The sequence below is a fragment of the Puma concolor genome, chromosome C2 (genome assembly GCF_028749965.1).
Source record: "Puma concolor isolate L17-30 chromosome C2, mPumCon1.1.hap2, whole genome shotgun sequence".
Classification (NCBI taxonomy): Eukaryota; Metazoa; Chordata; class Mammalia; order Carnivora; family Felidae; genus Puma; species Puma concolor.
This window is the reverse complement of record NC_141675.1, coordinates 9254770-9273881: the sequence shown is the minus strand read 5'-3', so window position 1 is coordinate 9273881 and position 19112 is coordinate 9254770. Positions and strand designations below refer to the sequence as shown.

General features: G+C 40.8%; 1 protein-coding gene across 7 annotated transcripts in view; it reads left to right on the top strand.

Moving 5' to 3' along the window:
• ULK4 (unc-51 like kinase 4) overlaps positions 1 to 19112 on the top strand; it is a 583293-nt gene that overhangs the window by 189812 nt on the left and 374369 nt on the right. For 6 of the 7 annotated variants that reach the window (XM_086720525.1, XM_086720521.1, XM_086720524.1 and 3 more), the window contains 5 exons: positions 7243 to 7376; positions 9535 to 9656; positions 9807 to 9863; positions 16739 to 16790; positions 16893 to 16987. In XM_086720525.1, the coding sequence (XP_086576651.1) occupies positions 7243 to 7376; positions 9535 to 9656; positions 9807 to 9863; positions 16739 to 16790; positions 16893 to 16987 (460 nt within the window). The remainder of the gene's footprint in view (positions 1 to 7242; positions 7377 to 9534; positions 9657 to 9806; positions 9864 to 16738; positions 16791 to 16892; positions 16988 to 19112) is intronic. The other variant, XM_086720523.1, reaches the window with a different exon arrangement.

Below are 19112 nucleotides of genomic sequence, written 5' to 3'. Positions count from 1 at the left end.
ACAAGATATCAGTATCCATAGAGGACACAGACAATGGACTTATCACATGTTGACATTAAAATAAGTAGATCAGTATATTCAAGGAATTTGAAAGATGGAAAATTTTCATAGAGAGCTATATCTATGAAAACAAGCCAAATAGAAATTCCACAGCTGAAAAATACAGTAACTGAAGGTGGGAGCTCAGTGGATTGGGTTAAGGGCAGATTAGACACAGCTGAATAGAGAATCTTCTGAAGTGAGGTGGGATCAGGATAGAGAGATAGGAGGTTGGAAAACATGGAGAAGAGCAGAAGAGATGGGAGGGCAAGTGGGATATGGTGGTTTTTACAGTAGGTGGTGCTGGATCATTTTGGATATTAGTATAGAGAAATTGTAGTAAGTTACACTGTACAAAAAGTCAGTTCAGGTAGATTGATTGCATGTTTAAATATAAAAAATATTATTTGAACAATAAAGCTTCCAGTAGGTAACAAATAAAAATATCTTCATGACCTTGGAGTAGACCAAGATTTTTTTTAACAGGACACAAAAGCACTATCATAAAGGAAAATGTTGATATATTGGATCCCCTTAAAATTAGGAACTTCTGTTCATCAAAAGGCATCATTAAGAGAGTAACAAGATAATACAGGAAGGTATTTGTCACACAGATAATCAACGGTGGGCTTTTAAATTTTTTTTTTTCAACGTTTATTTATTTTTGGGACAGAGAGAGACAGAGCATGAACAGGGGAGGGGCAGAAAGAGAGGGAGACACAGAATCGGAAACAGGCCCCAGGCTCTGAGCCATCAGCCCAGAGCCCGATGCGGGGCTCGAACTCACGGACTGCGAGATCGTGACCTGGCTGAAGTCGGACGCTTAACCGACTGCGCCACCCAGGCGCCCCAGCGGTGGGCTTTTAATTAGAACATCTAAAGAACTGAAAGCTGATAACTCAGTAGAAAGATGAGCACAAGACTTGAACAGGCAGTTGACAAAGTTCTCTCCAAGCGGCCATTTAACACACAAAAAGATGCATAGCCTTATTAGTCATCAGGAAAATTCCATTTGATTGTGATAACATACCAATGGATACCCACCAGAATGGTGGGTATATGTAATGAAAAAGCCTGATAATGCAGATTTTAGCAAAAATGTAGAGCAATTGGGATTTTTATATCTGCCTGTTGGAATGTAAATTGTCTTAATAATCACTTTGGAAAACTGATCATCAGCAGTGTCTACTAAACTAAATCTAAGAATGCTTTGTGATCCAGTAATTTCACTGGCAAGTACATACCCAACAGAAATGTTTACATGTACCAAGCATAAGGTATGCTTAGCATTATTCATAAATGGAAACAGCCTCAGCATCCATCAATAATGAATACACTGTGGTATACCCATACACTGGGATACTATACAGCACTGAAAAAGAGCATGGATGAATATCACCAAATATAATGTCAAGCAAAACCATGCCTGTGGATAAGTGGTAATGTTTGGTCTGGTTACGATTAAGAGTTGAAGGAATGACAACCTGTTCTAGAATTTATCAGTGCATGGATGAATTTTGTTGACTTTGAGTTTCATCCTAAGGTCATCTGTACAGGCATTTTTAACGTGAACTTTAACATTAATATCTCCAGTATGTTTGTCTTGGGCCAGTTTTGCTAAAGGGCATTCTAGTCGTCGGCTGGAGGGCAGGAACCTGGCTGCCAGGATCTTGGGGGCCTGCTGGGCAAGGGGGCTGGAAGCCCCGGTGGGGATTCACTTAGTTTCCCCCTATTTGCACTTTGATGGTGGTTTCTTTCTCCCAGTCTAGAAACTTTCTGTTTTACTTTCTCTAGAGAATAAATCTCCAGACTTCAATGTGTGCCTGGGTGCAAGTTCAGTGGCAGTCACCTAGATTCACTGGGAAGAGGAGGTAATCTAGGGATCAACTGCTTTTTGATCAGATTTTGCCATATATTTGTTCTTTTACCCTTCCTTTTTCACACTTAGTTTTGGAAGTACCTTTTTAGTCCATAGTGCCAGGCAAGTGGTTATCTACCTGGAAGAATAATGGATTTAGATTCCTTCCCAATCCATATAATAGTCAATTTCCAATGAATTGAGGACTTCAATGTGAAAGACAAAAAGAAGGGGAAAAGGAAAGATCTAGACCACATAAATAATGCCTATGAGTCACTAACAAAAGATCGAAAACCGGAAAAAAAAAAAAAAACCACCCCAAACTGAACCAGGTATTTCATGAAAGAGGAATATGAACAAACAAAAAAAATATGCTTACCATATTAACAATGGTGAAAATTCAAATGAGGACCACAAGATGTAGATGAGTAAAGATGAAATCTGATACTGGTAGCTACCAATGAGCTTGTAACTTGGAAGGAACTGCTACCTGGTTGTTGGGAACACATTAGGAAGCAGTTGGGCAGTGACGCGATAGTGGAATGTTCGTGGTTCCACTCTTATGTGTGTACCTCAGCAGCTCTTGGACCTGTACCTTGGGAGACCAACGCAGAAGCATTCACAGCAGTTTCAAAGCAATATACGTCTAGCGAGCTAATATTTATTCAACACTTATTTCATGTCAGGAACTGTGCTCATGAGTCGAAAGATATGGTGAGCAAAATCAGACATAGTTTTTGCTCTTAGGTACTCTTAAATTTCCTGAATGACAAATATTATCAGATAATCAGAAGACATGACTAGACCCTTTTCCAGAGAAGACATCCAGATGGCCAACAGACACATGAAGAGATGCTCAACATCAGTCATCATCAGGGAAATACAAATGAAAACCATATTGAGATACCACCTCATGCTTGTCAGAGTGGCCAAAATGAACAACTCAGGAAACAACAGATGCTGGCAAGGATGTGGAGAAACTGGAATCCTCTTGCACTGTTGGTAGGAATGCAAACCGGTGCAGCTTCTCTGGAAAATGGTGTGGAGGTTCCTCAAAAAATTAAAAATAGAACTACCGTACGACCCAGTAATAGCAGTACTAGGAGTCTATCCAAAGGATACAGGAGTGCTGATTCATAGGGGCACATGCACCCCAATGTTTATAGCAGCCCTTTCAACAATAGCCAAATTAAGGAAAGAGCCTGAATCCATTGACTGATGAATGGATAAAGAAGATGTGGTTTATATATACAATGGAATACTAATTGGCAATGAGAAAGAATGAAATCTTGCCATTTGCAGCAACGTGGATAGAACTGGAGGGTGTAATGCTAAGTGAAGTAAAGCAGTCAGAGAAAAACAGATATCATATGTTTTCACTCATGGGATGTGGTACTTGAGAAACTTAACAGAAGACCATAGGGGAAGGGAATGGGAAAAAAATAGTTACAAACAGAGAGGGAGGGAAGCAAAAACCATAAGAGACTCTTTAAATACAGAGAACAAACTGAGGGTCAATGCGGGGTGGGGGGGTGGTGGTGCGGGAAAGGGGAAAATGGGTGATGGGCATTGAGGAGGGCATTTGTTGGGATGAGCACTGGGTATCATATGTAAGTGATGAATCATGGGAATCTACTCCCCAAAACCAAGAGCAGACTGTATACACTATATGTTGGCCAACTTGACAATAAATAATATTAGAAGACAAAGGATAACCAAAAATCGATTATAAAATTGCTCTTGGGTAAGGGCTTTAATGTATTCTGTTCTATGAGACTGTATCATTGAGAGGTTGAATTTAAGAAGGTCATCAGTACAGTGAGTGATGAAATCTGTGTAGGAGTTGACTGGCAAGGAATGAAGAGAAGCGTCCTGTAGTTAGAGACGCGATATCTTGTTGCTAGGGAAGGGGAGCGGGAAGTTTAACCGGAGGGGAAGATAGCAAGCCAAAGCAGGAGGTGTAGTTGGGGGCCAGACTCTGGAGGCCTTGAAGGTCTTGGTAGGGAGTTTTAAGAACTTACATGTTAAAGACATGGAGATTTTAAGCACAGGGACAACTCAGTGGACAAGATCCACATAGATACAGGGTGTGTAAGGGTTAGAATGACAAGAGTAGGACGTACACTAGCTTGGAGGCTGTTGTAGTTGAGGAGAAGGGAGTATGGAAGCTTGCACTTGATTTGGGGAGCATTTAACGATTGACTTCGTGTGAGAAGTAAGAGAAAGGGAGGTGATGTGTAAGGATGAGTCTAAGGTTTCTGGTTTGGTAGCGTTGGGAGTGATACTGTATAATGGGATATTATACTCTGAAAGACAACCATGTTTGTTGGGATGATAATTGTGTTTCGCTGGGATATGTAGATTTTGAAATACCTTTGAGACAGACAAAAGTAGATGTCGAGTCAGCAGTGGAATATATATAGACCTGTAGCTTAGAGACCAGATTTGGGCTGCAGATACATAATTGGGAAACATCTGTGTATATAGTGGGAAATCAAATCATTGGTGGAGATGAGATGGCATGGGTCAAATGGTAGGAAGAAAAGAGCAGTGGACCTAGAACTGAGTCTTGATAAACTTGAGTATTTAGGACAAAAGCCACAGAGAGGGACCAACTAAAGAGGCTGAAGAAGGAAACTAGAAATGTTTGGTGTCATACAGAGGAGTAAGAGGCATGGCAACAGTATTGAACGTTGCTGACCGGTACCTGCTGGATTCGATGTCATGGAGGTTGTCAGTGGCCTTGAAGTGAGTGATAGGTATGAGTCAGACTGGGGTGGGTTGAGGAGCAAGTAGGAGGAACTGTGGAGGGTGCTAGGTATAGATTTCTCTTTCAAGACTTGTTTGTTTCCCTCCCTCCCTCCTCTCTCTCTCTCTCTCTCTCTCTCTCTCTCTCTCTCTCTCTCTCTTTCTTTCGAGAGCATGTGTGCACAGATGTGAGTGGGAGAGGGGCAGAGGGAGAGGACGAGAGATTTAAGCAGGCTCCAAGCCCAGCACAGAGCCCGAGGTGAAATCAAGAGCTGTATACCTAACTGACTGAGCCACCCAGGCACCCCTCTTTTGAGAGTTTTGATGAGATGGGAAGGAGAGAGACAATGAGGAATTTGCTAGAAGAACACGAACAGTGTTTTGTTAAATGGGAGAGAGTACATATATAAAAGGGAAAACGAGTAATTGTCAGTTATAAGGTTCTGAGAAGGTGGAAGGGAAGGAGTTACTGGTCCACCGCTGTGACGGAAGGAAATGTGTCGAGGGCGGGATACATAACAGGTACGCATGTTGAGAACTTGGAAGGAGAGTTCCTTCATGATGCTTTCTGTTTGCTCTCATGAGAGGGTGGGCACTTGGGGGTTTGAAGAGAAGAAACTTTTGAAAACAGACTGGGAATACATTGACCGATGAAATACAGTCAGATTTTGGTACTGCTCTGGGCCGTTCATTCTTGGTGTCACGCGTTTATGGTGGTGTTGAGTTTTAGCAGCCTTCTCTGCAGGCATCCAGAAAGCAAATCATTGGATTCATGCAGACTTCTTTTGGCTAGATGGGTGCAAAGAGAAGAAAAGGGGCAAGGGTGTAATGAAATGGTAGATGATGGGAGATAATAAAGCAGGAAGTAAGAGAAGAAAAGAAAAGGCCGATGGATCGGGAGAAGATGTCATGGAGTCAATTAAGAGACGTTTCCCCGAAGTCGAGAAACTATCACAGTGGAAGAACACGCAAGTAGGATCAAGAGCAGATAATGGTTAGAGGGTGTGTTTGAAGTACTCATCTTGGAGGAGACGCTATACTCTTTCCCTTTGGAAAAGCTGTTCGACAGATGGTGAGGCTGGGCAGGGAGGTGTCTGTCAGGCAACCCATCTTGGAAAGCAGAAAAGGAAGATGAGTTTCTGTGTGTCTAGTATTTTCAGGTCCTGCTTCCTAGATTGGGCTGAGGGAGTAGTGCCGACTAATCAAGAAGTTCTTGGAGTTGCTGCTCTCGTCTTGGAAGCACCCGGCCCCAGTGATAACGTGTTGTGCTGCCTGTCGCTGGGAGCTCCTGGCTGGCTGACGGGCTGCCCCAAGTCATCGTGTCACGTGTCGTGAAGCTCTTAGCTTCCACTTAACCTCTGGTTTCTGTGGTTTACTCATCATCGAGCAGTTATGTGCTCTGAATTCTTTAAGTAGTATTGATACATTTTTGCTGACTTAACAGTATTTTTCCTTCATTTTGACTAATGCCATCTATTTGTTAGAGTGTGGCCGGCACTGTAATCAGTGACTCGAGCGGGGGATACTAACTGGTGGATGGAAATAAACTTGTGATTTGGTGACGCTCCAGATAATAGCAGAAAGACAAAAGCATGACTAAATCTACAAAGAGGGCCACGTAAATGCTAAGTGTTAAGATATCAGTATACTTTTAAGCGTTTTGTGCAAAACCACTTCTTCCCAGTTGACAGTAGGAGTTGGTAGGAAGTTTTCTCTGGGAAGTAGAAGTTGGGTGAGAGGGTAGGGACAGCGGAGCTGGGAAGAGGGATGTTGGCATCGGGAGATGTAAAGAAGCTTTCATATGATGCAGCCTGTGAACTCGCCGCCCTTTTGAGAGTTGAGGGGAATGGGCACTTGGGAAGGTGCCTGGTGGGTCCAGCAAACGGGATGAAACATGAGCCTATAAGTTTCTAACCACACCCTCAATATCTAGAGTGATGGCCCAATATGTTCCGTGGGTCTGGGCTAGGCACAGTTGGTCAGAGATTGACGTCTACTGAATGCCAGTGGGTTGCGGAAGTCTCGTTTTAGATATCCTAAAACTAGGGGACAAAGGGACATGTGAAAGCCAGATGTTTAGATGTAGTGTCTGTTCTCTGTATCACCCAGTGTTGAAATGAAAATCTTTCTTTGGATTCATGTACACAATTTAGTGAAGGAGCTGGAATTCATGTGACTTGCCTGAGGTCCCAAGCAAGTTTAGTACTAATGACCAACACGAGCGCAGACAACTTGTGGTTCTACTTTGAACCTTTGAAACTCCAAGAGCGTTCTTCTGCCCAGACGCCTTTTTCAGCCTTTCATCCGTCATCTGGAGAATGTGGTTTCTTTCTCATGGGCCAAGGCTAAATGAAATGAGGGCATTGTTTGGTAATACATTGGCAGATATATTCAGAGTTGCCTTGTTTTCTTTCCTTGTAAATGTGTAGATTTTTCTAAGGCAAAAAACAGACGGTACCTGACAAATTGCTAAAATCTAAATGTCAGCATGACGGGGACTGTGCCCCCTGGAAACATTTGCCTTGGCGACGTTTTCAGACGGATGCTATCAACTGTTTTATCATGAGAGGTAATCTTTTGCACTTCCCTGTATGTAGACTGGTGATGTACATCGAGAGAGACAGCAGAAAGACCACTCCAGGCAAGGACCTGCAAAGCAGCAATGAATACCTGTCCAAGTGCCTGGACCTTCTCATCCGTCACATTGTGCATGAGCTGCCGCGGATCCTGGGTAAATTCTCCTCAGGCCCCTTGACGCTTCCCTTCCTGCGCTTGGGCTTTTAGGCCTCGCCTCTTTTTTCTTCTTGTTTCTCACTTAACACAGGAAAGCACAGTGACACCGTTTCTTGAATGTGTAGTTTCAAGATTTGAACTCAGGATTTGCTTTATCTGTTTTTACAATTATTTTACATCAGCGACATGACTGAGGCAACGAGCAGGCTAAAGGTTACGTTGAGGTGTCATCTGTGGTAAACTGGCAATTTTAGAAAATAAACACGAGAAAAAGATTGTCAGAGCTTAAAATTGGGTTTGGGCCTTTTGTTTTAGGTGACTTTCTCAAGATTTCCTTCTGCCTAATTCTGAAGAAAAGATTTTTTTCTTTCGGGTCACAGCCACACATTTATTTACCCTTAAGAGAATTTAAAAATGCATAAGGATTAGCATTTAATATTAAAGAATTTTGATATTAAAATTCAAAGTTTGAAAATTTCTTTGGTTTGAAAAGCTTTAAATAATATTAATTTGCAAAAGATGTTTTTTTTTTTTTCTGGCTGATCTGTTATTTCATTGTTATTTGGAGAAATTAAAAGTAATCTAAGGAATGTGTACATTTAGCTTAAATTTCATTCCATGCTTTTCCAGCAGATGTAGCTATAAACCAGAAATGTTTAAAATGTTAAATTTGATCCAGTTCCTTATGGTAGAATATACTCAGAAATTCAGAGTATTAAATCAGAATAATGAAAATACCTTTATGGCTGATTAATGGTATCTTTTTGCTCCTTACTAATACTTTGAGAGATTTTTTTGGTTGTTAATGACAGAAAATAGAACATTTCAAATATTTTTTGGATTATAACCTTTTTTTTTTTATTTAAAAAAATTTTTTTTTTTCAACGTTTATTTATTTTTTTTGGGACAGAGAGAGACAGAGCATGAACGGGGGAGGGGCAGAGAGAGAGGGAGACACAGAATCGGAAACAGGCTCCAGGCTCTGAGCCATCAGCCCAGAGCCCGACACGGGGCTCGAACTCACGGACCGCGAGATCGTGACCTGGCCGAAGTCGGACGCTTAACCGACTGCGCCACCCAGGCGCCCCTGGATTATAACCTTTTAAAGTTTAACCCGAAGGCTACAGTGTGGTCGATTGGTAGTTGACTTGCTTAGTGCCAGACTCATCCTGTTTTAGGGTGTGATGCTAAGATTCAGATGTCCACAGTGTAAGTTTTATTATTGGACTTTTCATCCAATGAGAAGTTTTAGGAATTGATCTTTTTTACTTTCATGCTATTTTATTATTTAAAATTGCAAGCTATAGGGGCGCCTGGGTGGCGCAGTCGGTTAAGTGTCCGACTTCAGCCAGGTCACGATCTCACGGTCCGTGAGTTCGAGCCCCGCGTCAGGCTCTGGGCTGATGGCTCGGAGCCTGGAGCCTGTTTCCGATTCTGTGTCTCCCTCTCTCTCTGCCCCTCCCCCGTTCATGCTCTGTCTCTGTCTGTCCCATAAATAAATAAAAACGTTGAAAAAAAATTAAAAAAAATAAATAAATAAATAAAATTGCAAGCTATAATCTGCTCTCTTATAATTAAAAAGATTTTTTTAATGTTTATTTTTTTTGAAAGAGAGAGACACAGAGCATGAGCAGAGGAAAGGCAGAGAGAGAAGGAGACACAGAATTTGAAGCAGGCTCTAGGCTCTGAGCTGTCAGCACAGAGCTTGACATGGGGCTCAAACTCACGAACTGTGAGATCATGACCTAAACTGAAGTTGGACACTCACTCTACTGAGCCACCCATACGCCCGTGTTCATATATAATTTTTTAAATACCCTTTCCCTGTTTACAGAAGTAAGAAGTGCTCATGGTTAAAATTTAGAAAAGACAAAAAAAAAAAAAAAGGAAGAAAAATCATTATAAAACCAATACTATATAAATTTTACTTAGAATTGCTAGATGAAAGATGAAGCTTATATCCATTCTGTCCCCAGAGGCTACAGTTTTCTGTTATAATCTCAATATGTGTGAAGAAAACAGCACAGCCCCTACCCATTTCTTTTATTGAGAGATTAATTACTGTAGTAATCCCATTAGTGTTCCAGCCATGACCAGTGGTCCCTAAGTATTTATGGTCTGTGACCTTCATGAATGATCCCGGATGTGCTTTGCAGGTGACATTCTTAACGCCTTGGCCAATGTTTCTGGTCGTAAACACCCATCAACAGTCCAAGCGAAACAACTGAAGATGTGTCTCCCCCTGATGCCTATAGTGCTTCACCTCGTAACTTCTCAGGTACTATTTTATTAGGAAAAAAATAATAGAAATGTGACTCCTGTCTAGGTAAGCTGGAGCCTAGAAATATCAACTCAGACAAAATATTTTCATTTTGGTTTCTTATACGTGGCTTTCAGGATTTAATCTGTGGAAACTCTCATCACACAGGTGTTTCGACCTCAAGTTGTAACAGAAGAGTTCCTTTTCAGTTATGGAACTATTCTTGTGAGTAACACTGAATTTTTCACGTTCCTAATCAAAATGTGGCTGTCTCTACTGTTTGTGGAATTTGGTGTCAGAATGAAGTAATTTTAAAATCCTTGTGGTATTTATTTGTCTCTAGGGAAGTGACCTTTTTATATTTTTATCTGTTGACTGTAATAAAATTTGACATTTGGAGAAAAATACATTCTCTCTTGATAATGTATTTTGTTCAGATAGCGCCCAAGCAGGGTAAATATGTCTGTAGACAACACTTCAATAGATTTTAGTATTAAACGTCATGAAGAAATTTAACCTGGCAGGAATGGAATGCTGGGAATGTATTATCATCATGATTTACTTATGTTGTACAGTTATGCACAGTATCTCTTTTGAGGATGGCATTTCTCTAAGTTAAGCTCAACTTTACTTTTTCTTTAATTTTGGTGAGAAGGGTAGCAATGAAAAATCATTGTCCTATCTTTTATTTCAGTTTTTGCCCACAAAAAGTAGTCTTTCTGTTCAGTTTTGGCTCATGAATGATGTTATTTTTTTTCCTAGCCTGGAATACAGTATATGTCATTGATAAAATGGGGAGCTACACAAAGAGAAAGCTGACGTTTGTCACACGGTATCTCCAGTCTTATTTGATGTTAATAACAAACACCTGAGATTTTCAAAATGCCATTGAGGTTTCTAGTTAAGATGAAGTGAACATCTCCACTTTATTGTAGGTTTGAAATTAAAAAACAAAAATGATTGTCATCCCCAAATGAGACTGTAGTTTTCTAGAAGGTTCATCGTAAAGTATGAAGTTTTGAAGTACAAATGTTGAGTGGAGGTCACTGATTTTTTAAGAAGTGTGTTCAGGGGAGGCGGTAGGGTCCTTTTGTCCCCAATTTCAAACCTTTATCATCCTAAGTGCGTTGAATCCTAATTTCTGTAAAGTACAGAATTGTGGTTGTACAGTCATGAATTTGCAAATTATTAGAATTTCACTTACCGCCTTCTTTTATGTTTGCTTTTAATTTCTTTTAATTTGCTTTTTAATCTGTTTTTAAGTACTGTATAGGTATCCTTTTGGCACGACTATACTTCTGTAATTCACTGCACCGACATATGGATGCCTGGCAATGGTGATTTTGCCCCTGCAGCCATCTTGGAATCTTTTGGCGCAGTGTTTATTTGGGATGGGGATAATTGGCCTTGTCTCTTCTCTTATTTTTGTTCTCATGCGGAACACTTTTCTCTGCCTACGTTAGCTGAGAACGCTTTAGGTTTTCAAGGAACAAGCAAATCTGTCCAACTAAAAGTCTTCATGGACATTCAGGAACGGTGCGTGTGTATTTTTGAGAGAACGCATCTGCTCTGTGTAATGCTATCTATGCTCCATACAAGGGAGGAGGCCACAGCAAGGAGGGATCTCCTCATTTCTCCCAAGAATGGGTGAACTCTGCAGGTTGGGAGGTATTCTCTGTAGGGTTTTCTTAATATAGGCCCTTTTGGGAATAGATAATAGTGCGCCTGGTCGAAAGATAATTAGGATATTGGAAAATCTTTGGCGGTGTTTTTTTTTCCTTGATAATGGCACTTAGGTAGAGCGAGCGTAGGCGAATGAAATGGAAAAGGTCGTTTGGCTTTCTTTGGGCTGTTTTCCTAGTTTGAATCATGGCTGGGCCCAGAATCTTCCCATTATTTTTCTCATCGCATTTGTTATTTGGCCTTAGCTGTGTTTTATTGTTCTTATACTTCGTGTTGATGGCTTTGATGAAAACGTAGTGAAGGGAAAAGGAGTGCCGACTAAAACGAAGGACCCAAATTTAGTTATGTACGGAGTTCTTGTGCATGTTATTGTGCACTGTGGAGAGTTGGTGGTTGCTTCTGTGAATTGACTCATAATCTGTCCAGAAGATGCCAAAGGCATGACAGAGGTGACAGCGCCCTACTGATGCCACCAGGCAAAGGGAACTTATCCGACATCCTGCAGCTCCTTGGAAATTCACAGTGCAGGTTAGCATATTAAAACCTCTTGGGTTTTGTGCTTTGAAATAATTCTTTTACTTTTTGCTCAGGTAGCGGTTTCCTGGACTTATTTGAGAGTCTTGTTTGTTTGTTTGTTTGTTTGTTTTGTGGGGAGCAAAGGGGGCTGCACAGCTCTAAGTGTCCTGTAGAGCAGTCCACAGCATGGCTTTGTGAAACTGTCCACAGCACAGTGCATCTTCTGTCCTGGTGGCCTGAGGGAGCAGTTCATTCAGTGTATGTGTTTAGGACTGTGTTTTGAAAGCCTTATTGTTCCATATGGAGATAAGTATTTTTAGTATTTTTCAAAATGCATCTGGGAGAGTAGCTTGATCTGCCTTAATCTGAGGTACCAAGTGTGGTTCGTCTTTAGTAATTGTGCCCAGTGGCAGTGGCTTGGCACCCAGAACTTTCTGGGCTTCCCCTGAAGCAGCTGTCTAGGAGCTGCAGGCCTGCCGTCCGTGGGTGTGGAGACGGCAGTCAGGCTGGGGTGATGGTCACTCGTTAGGGGGGTCCCGCCGGGTGGAGGGAGAGGTGGGACTGTACCTCGCGTTAGCTTCAGGTTTCATGCTGGCACCAGGCATCGTTTGCCTATTTGACTCATAGACATCTTTTTTTTTTTTTTTTTTTTTTTTTGGTAAAAAAATTCAAGATACTTCTTATACACGGACACGTGACTATAGGAATTAACGTTTTGTAAACATTTTTTCCCAACGATAATGAAGTTTTGGTCGTTTTATGTTTTAAAGAGGGAAGTATTTGGAAACAATTTAGCAGGGCACCTTTAAAACCATTATTAAGCTTTCAAAGGGTCCAGGCAAAAGCTGATAATTGCTATTTTCCCTTCTTATGAACAGAAACAGTGTGTCATCATACCCGCCTCCCTCTCTAGTTAAAAAAAAAAAAAAAGTAGGGACAGTGTGAGCAGTAAAACATCTGGGGAAGTGCTATGGGGAAATCCTGTGGTGAATATCATCGTTCTTTTGGGCCTCCATTGAATTGCACTGGGAATTAGGAAGTAGTGAGATTAAGGAAATACGCTCGGGAACTCATGATGTATGTTAACCTAATGTTCACTGTGTTTCTTGTGTCCTTTTGAAAACGCTGGTGATTAATGAGCTGACGAAGAGGATTTTCTTGTATTTTTTTTCTTACGTTCTGGCCTTGTTAGTTTTTAAAAGTGCAGTGATTGTGTGGCGGTTATAATTTCCTACAAAAAAAGCCATCACAATTCTAATTTTCAAGCACAGGAAGTGATAGAATTATTGTGGTAGATTTTAATACAAAAGTATAATCATAACCTCCATTATTAAGAGATCTTCACTTATCCTGGGCGTTGAGATAATTGTTTAAGAAAAGACATGCTTCCTGTCTTTTGCAGGGTTTTATTTTAAGTGAATATTGTTTTGTTGGTAGGTATTGACTTCAGTTGCAGTGGGTAGAGCAGAGAGAGTGCACTCTTACATTTTTAAAAATATGATAAACGTGTTTATTCTCTGCCACACAAATGTTATTCTGAGTCTCCCTCCTCCCTTTTATGAACCGTGGATTAATTCACATACATAGTTTGCTCCAGGAGCTCATTTCCAGCTTCTTTGAGGTACTGACTAATATTGCAGAGCGCTGCTGGCCTGCCCTTGAGGTGCAGCTTTCCTCTCTGGAGGGGGTCATTTTCTGCCCCCCACTCCTCCCCGCAGTGAGCCTGGCTGTGGGGTAGGCATCCATGCTTTTTGCTCCTCTGCTAAAACTCCCAGCTTTGAAGCTGGCACCCTCAGGAGATGGCCTGTGTTACGCCCTGTGCTGTGTTCCTACAGATTCCTGGGTCATTGCTGCTTGTTCCTCGGAATCTTCTAGCGTGGAGCTCACTGCCAGTTTCTCCATGCTGTGCCTGTCCACGTTGTTGGAAAACCAGACATCCCTTCGGACCATCCTTCCAACACCTCAGCCTCTCTGCCCCCTCTTTCCTCGTGAACTTAGCTTCCTTCTCTCAGCTGCCAGCATCCATGACCTCATTTCCAGTGTCACACTGGCTGGCCACCACCCCTGATTTTCAGCCCCCCTTCCTCTGTTCCCCATCTCCAGCAGCCTTTCGGTTAAACTGAGACTTAATTTCATCTTAGCCCTTTCCGCTCACTGTCCTGCCCTCCTGAGGGCCAATGACTTCACTTTGCTCTGCACTCAGCTCCGAGTCCCTTGTTCAGTCCCCGTTACTGCCTTATGCAAACCTGTAACGCCCTTTGCTTTCTTCTTCCAGTACCCTCCTCTGGCCGACCTTAATTCTGGTCCCATTTATTTCTCCACCTCCGGCTTTGAGTGTCTAGATACGGCTAGAGAAAAACAACAAAATAACTGGCTCATTTTATTTTATTTTTATTTATTTTTTTATAACTAGTCTCACTTTAAATTCATGATGGCTCATCTCAGGTGAGCCCTCTCTGCAGACTAGTGCGCCTGGTTTCTTTTCCTAATTTATATGCCTTCATGCTTACTAGAAAAAGAAATATATCAAAAGACATCAACGTTGGTAAATCAATGAAACATTCAGTAGGGATTTTTTTTTTTTTAATTAAACAGGGGAACAAAGTAAGTTGAAGGAAGCCCATAATTCCACTATCGAGATGACCCTCCTTGACATTAGAAAAGAATGTGGAGGGCAGAGAATGAAATGTGAAAGCACACACACCTCCCAGGCCGGCATCTGTCTTCCTAAAGGAAACCTCTGCTTGTGGGTCCCTGTGATTTCTTCCTTGGAAACTTTTGTCTTCATCTGTGTTTGTGTATTATCTATATTTTAAAATATATGTACAGGAAAGATCAGAGTACAAACACTGTGTGGGGCTTTCTTTCTTTACTTAGTAATCCATAGAACTCTAAATAGATTTATGTAAGTCAAAAGACCTCTTTCTCTGAATATTTTATTCAACGTCAATTCCGTATTTACTCAGCAAAAGTTATGTGCCCCTTTTGGAACTTTGTGAAATTATTTCAACCAAATTATCATGACAAGCTACTTTTTTTTTTATTATGTATTATGTTATTTTTTTGTGGTCTTCTTTGTTTTTGTAATCATAGATTGAAAAAACCAATTTAAAGTGTCTTATATGTTTAGCTTTTAAAGAGCATATGTCTTTTAAGATTTTCTCTTAAAGGCAATTTGTGCTTATTTAAATTATAAAATATATGCTTATTAAAGAATATGTAGAAAATTACAGTGAGATTTGAAGGAAAAAAATCACCCATAACTCCACCACTCTGAGAGACCACCATTGTTAACATATTGTTGTTTACTCAGAGTGTTTTCAATTTGCATATATGCACTTGTGTGTAGGAAACCGTCTAACATACATATGAGTTACACTGTATGTGGTTGAGATGATGCTGTGTGTGTATTTGTATTCTGTCTTGTTTCTATTTAACTTTGACTCATAAGTATTTTCCTACAGCTTTAAAAATTTCTTTTTCCCCCCACAATTATTGGCTATATGCTATCCCATTTGTATAAACTGTATACAGTTTTCTGCCATTTCAGTGAAGTTCAAAAATACCCAAACAGTACACTATTTAGGGATACATGTATATCTAGTAAAACTATGAAAAAATGCCAAGGAAATGATAAATTCATGACAGTCATTATCTCCAAATGAATGAATGAGGTGTGGGAAGCTCATGCAGAGAATTGGGAACATTTTAGTTCCTAACTCAAATATATGTGTAAGGATTTTATTCTTGATAACCCCCAAACCTACACATATGTTCTTATGTATATGTTATATATAGTCATTTCTATTTACCAAATATTTTAAGAAGAACCATTGGATCATCGTAGCTTCATTTTCCCTCCAGACTAATTGCTTATGTTTTTTATTCCAAGGTAATCTTATATTTTGTTTGCTACTTGTTATTACATATAAAATACCATATATGTATTATTTTTTGAGCCAGGGGACAGAACTAAGTTGCAGGGCTCCCGCACGTCACTAGTATGGTGGCACTGCCTGTTTATACTGTTTTGTTTATTAAATTAATTTTTTTTAATGTTTATTTACATTGAGAGAGAGAGCGTGCACAAGTAGGGGTAGGGCAGGGCAGAGAGAGGGGAAGACACAGAATCAGAAGCACAGAGCTGTCAGCACAGAGCCTGATGCGGGGCTCAAACTCACGAACCATGAGATCATGACGTGAGCCGAAGTGGGACACTCGACCGACTGAGCCACCCAGGCGCCCTTCTACTGTTTTGTTTAGATCATGTTCACGGAGTAACTCTTCTGTGTGGGGCGTTCAGCTGGGGACTGGAAAACTCGCCCAGGGAGCTCACAGCCAAGCTGCTCAGGCCTGCCTCCAGAAGAGTATTGGGGGTCATTCTGCATGGAGGCACAGGGTTGGGGTTTAGATAGAATATATATGAGGGACCAACAACGCTAGTTAACCGTGAAGGCAAGCCTTGAACTGCTACATGTCGATGCAGTTTGCACACAGGGTAGCTAAGGCTCGACCTTCCTTGGAGAGGACTGTTTCACCTGATTACGTGCATCCTTACTAACTTCCGAGGTAGTAAGGGAACAAGTGTGGCATGCTGGAAATGGTTATGTATCAGTTGGATTGTCCTCAGTATTTATAGGTTGACATTTCTGTGCTTCTATTGCCAATGAGTTTATTCCGACATTACATCTCATGGATAGTGAACTGTATGTTCACTGTATGTATATATTATTCATATGATCATACTTTAAAATTGTGATTGTATGTATGATATTTATGTGTATAGTATTTAATGCTTTCGAGGAATTACTTCATGAAGAATGATAAGTGCAGTTTTGGGAGAAAGATCAGTTGTATTGCCTTTCAGAGTTATTTTGCAATCTTATTTTTATTTTTTACAGAGTCATATTAAGTCTATAGACTCAGGAGAAACTAACCTAGATGGAGCCGTGGGTGAGTACACCGTGGGGCATTTGACATCTTTGTCTGAAGTACTTTGATTTCGCGATTTTGAACATGAAAATAAACACCTGTAATAATTAACTGTATTCCTAGGACTGATGGCATCGGAAGAATTTATCAAGATCACGTTGTCGGCTTTTGAAGCAGTAATACAATATCCTGTTCTGTTGAAAGACTATCGCTCTACGGTCAGTTCTGTCAGCTTGTGAGAAAGATAGTGTTTTGTTTACTTGGTAGCTCTGTATGTAAAGAGACTAGTTTACATATGCTCGATTCCCATCTATTCTCACATGAAATAACCACTCAGAAAAGCCGCTGCCCTCACAAGAGGCACATTAAGAACTCCCTTCCTTCCTTGTTGACTTCTCTGGAATTTTCATTGCTCATTATTGTCTTTCTCTTCTGGTCCGCACCTTATGCCCAGCTTCCTTCTTCTTACATCTTTCCTGGTTATTTGTGGTACCCAACTGCATAAACTCTTAGAGCAGAGTTTCTCAACCTTGGCACTATGGGCATTTGGAGATGGACAGTTCCTCGTCGTAGTAGTTGTCCTGGGCATCGAGGGATGTTTAGCAGCGTCCCTGGCCTCTACTCACTAGATGTGGGTAGCACTCAGTCCTTCCCCCTTCAGTGATAAGTAGAAAGGCCTTTACACATTGCCAGAGGTCTTCTGGGCAGGGAATTTGCCCCCATTTCAGAACCTCTGCCTTACGCTGATGCTTAGGTGAGTGGAGCACTGACTTTAGAGGAGGGAGGAAAGGCTTTGTGATCTCATTCTCACCCGCAGAAAGCCTCAAGAAAAGAAGCCAGATGGGATGAGCACTGGGTGTTGAATGTAAGCCAGTTTGACAATAAATTATATTCATAAATAAATAAACATAAAAAAGCCAGGTAAGAGGAGAACCCTTATTATCATTTTCCCATTCTCTCTAATGGTTCTAGGGGTTGACCGAATTCAGCAAGGCAGTTCTAACTTGGGATCTTTCAAGTGTTTGCGGTCAGCGGTGCCTGGGGCTGGAATCATCTGAAGCCTCATTCACTCACGTGTCTGCCTCCAGCTGGGACTCTTGGGACATCTTCTCCATCCTCTATGTGGTCTCTCCAGTAGAGTGACTTCGGGGGGGCCTGACCTCTTACATGGCATCTGGGCACTCTCAGGACATGTGTTTCAAGAGAAGGAATCATGATTTTTTGAGTGTAGAAAATGTCTATCAATTCTTCCTGGTTGTTTCCTCCTCCACCTCCTCCCCCTCTGTAAAAGTGCATTAAAAGAATGTGTAGTTTAATACTGTAAAACCAGTGCTCCAGAAATTGCCACTCAGTTAAAAAACCATGACCACAGCCCTGAATTCCCCCAGTCACGATTCCTTTCCTCCCTGGAGAGGGGGCCACTATCCCGACTTCGATAGCGATGATTCCCATGCTTTCCTCTGGAGGCCTGTGTGTGCATTCCTAAACCACATAGATTGGTTTTGCCTGCTTTTGTACTTTGTGTCAATACGCTATGTATTTATTTGTGACTTGCTTTTTTGGCTTAGTGTTTGTGGGACATTCTTGTTGTTAATTATCTGTATGGTTTAATTTTTCACCGGTATATTGTAGCCCAATGTTGATTTTGAGTATATGCAGATATCATAGTTTACTTATTTATTCTTGATAGACACTAGGCTCTTTCCAGCTTTTGGCATTTTCAAAATATTGCAACGGAGATTCCTTTATGTATTTTGCACCACATAAGCATGCAGTATTTCTAGGATACATACTTAGGAATGGAATGAGTGGTTGTAGAATATATGCAAACTCATTTTGTCTAGAAAATGCCGTAGTGTTTTCCAGAGAGGTCGTACTATTTTATATTCACACTACCAGTGCAGTATTGGATCCCCACTGCCTTCTCAACTCTTGTTATTTCAGGTTTTTTAATGAATGGGTATATAGTGATATTTCACCATGGTTTTAAATAGTAAGATCAAGACTACTAATGAGGCTGTTGTTTTCAAGTGTTTATTGGCTTTGTTTCATTGTGAAGTGACCTTAATTTCTAGTAATGCTTTTTGCCTAGAGGCTTGTTTTTGGCTCATTTTAATATAATCACAAAACTTTCTTTTGCTTAATATTTGCTGACATACCTTCTTTCATTCTTTGTGTTCCAACATCTCTCTATTCTTATATTGTAGATCTGTGTCCTGTAAATATCATAGTATTTAAACAAAATCTAATTTGAGCAGTACTTAACTTTTCACTGGAGCATGTACTCCATTTACGTTTAGTGTAGTTGTTAGTATATTTGGATTCATTGTACCATTTTCTTTC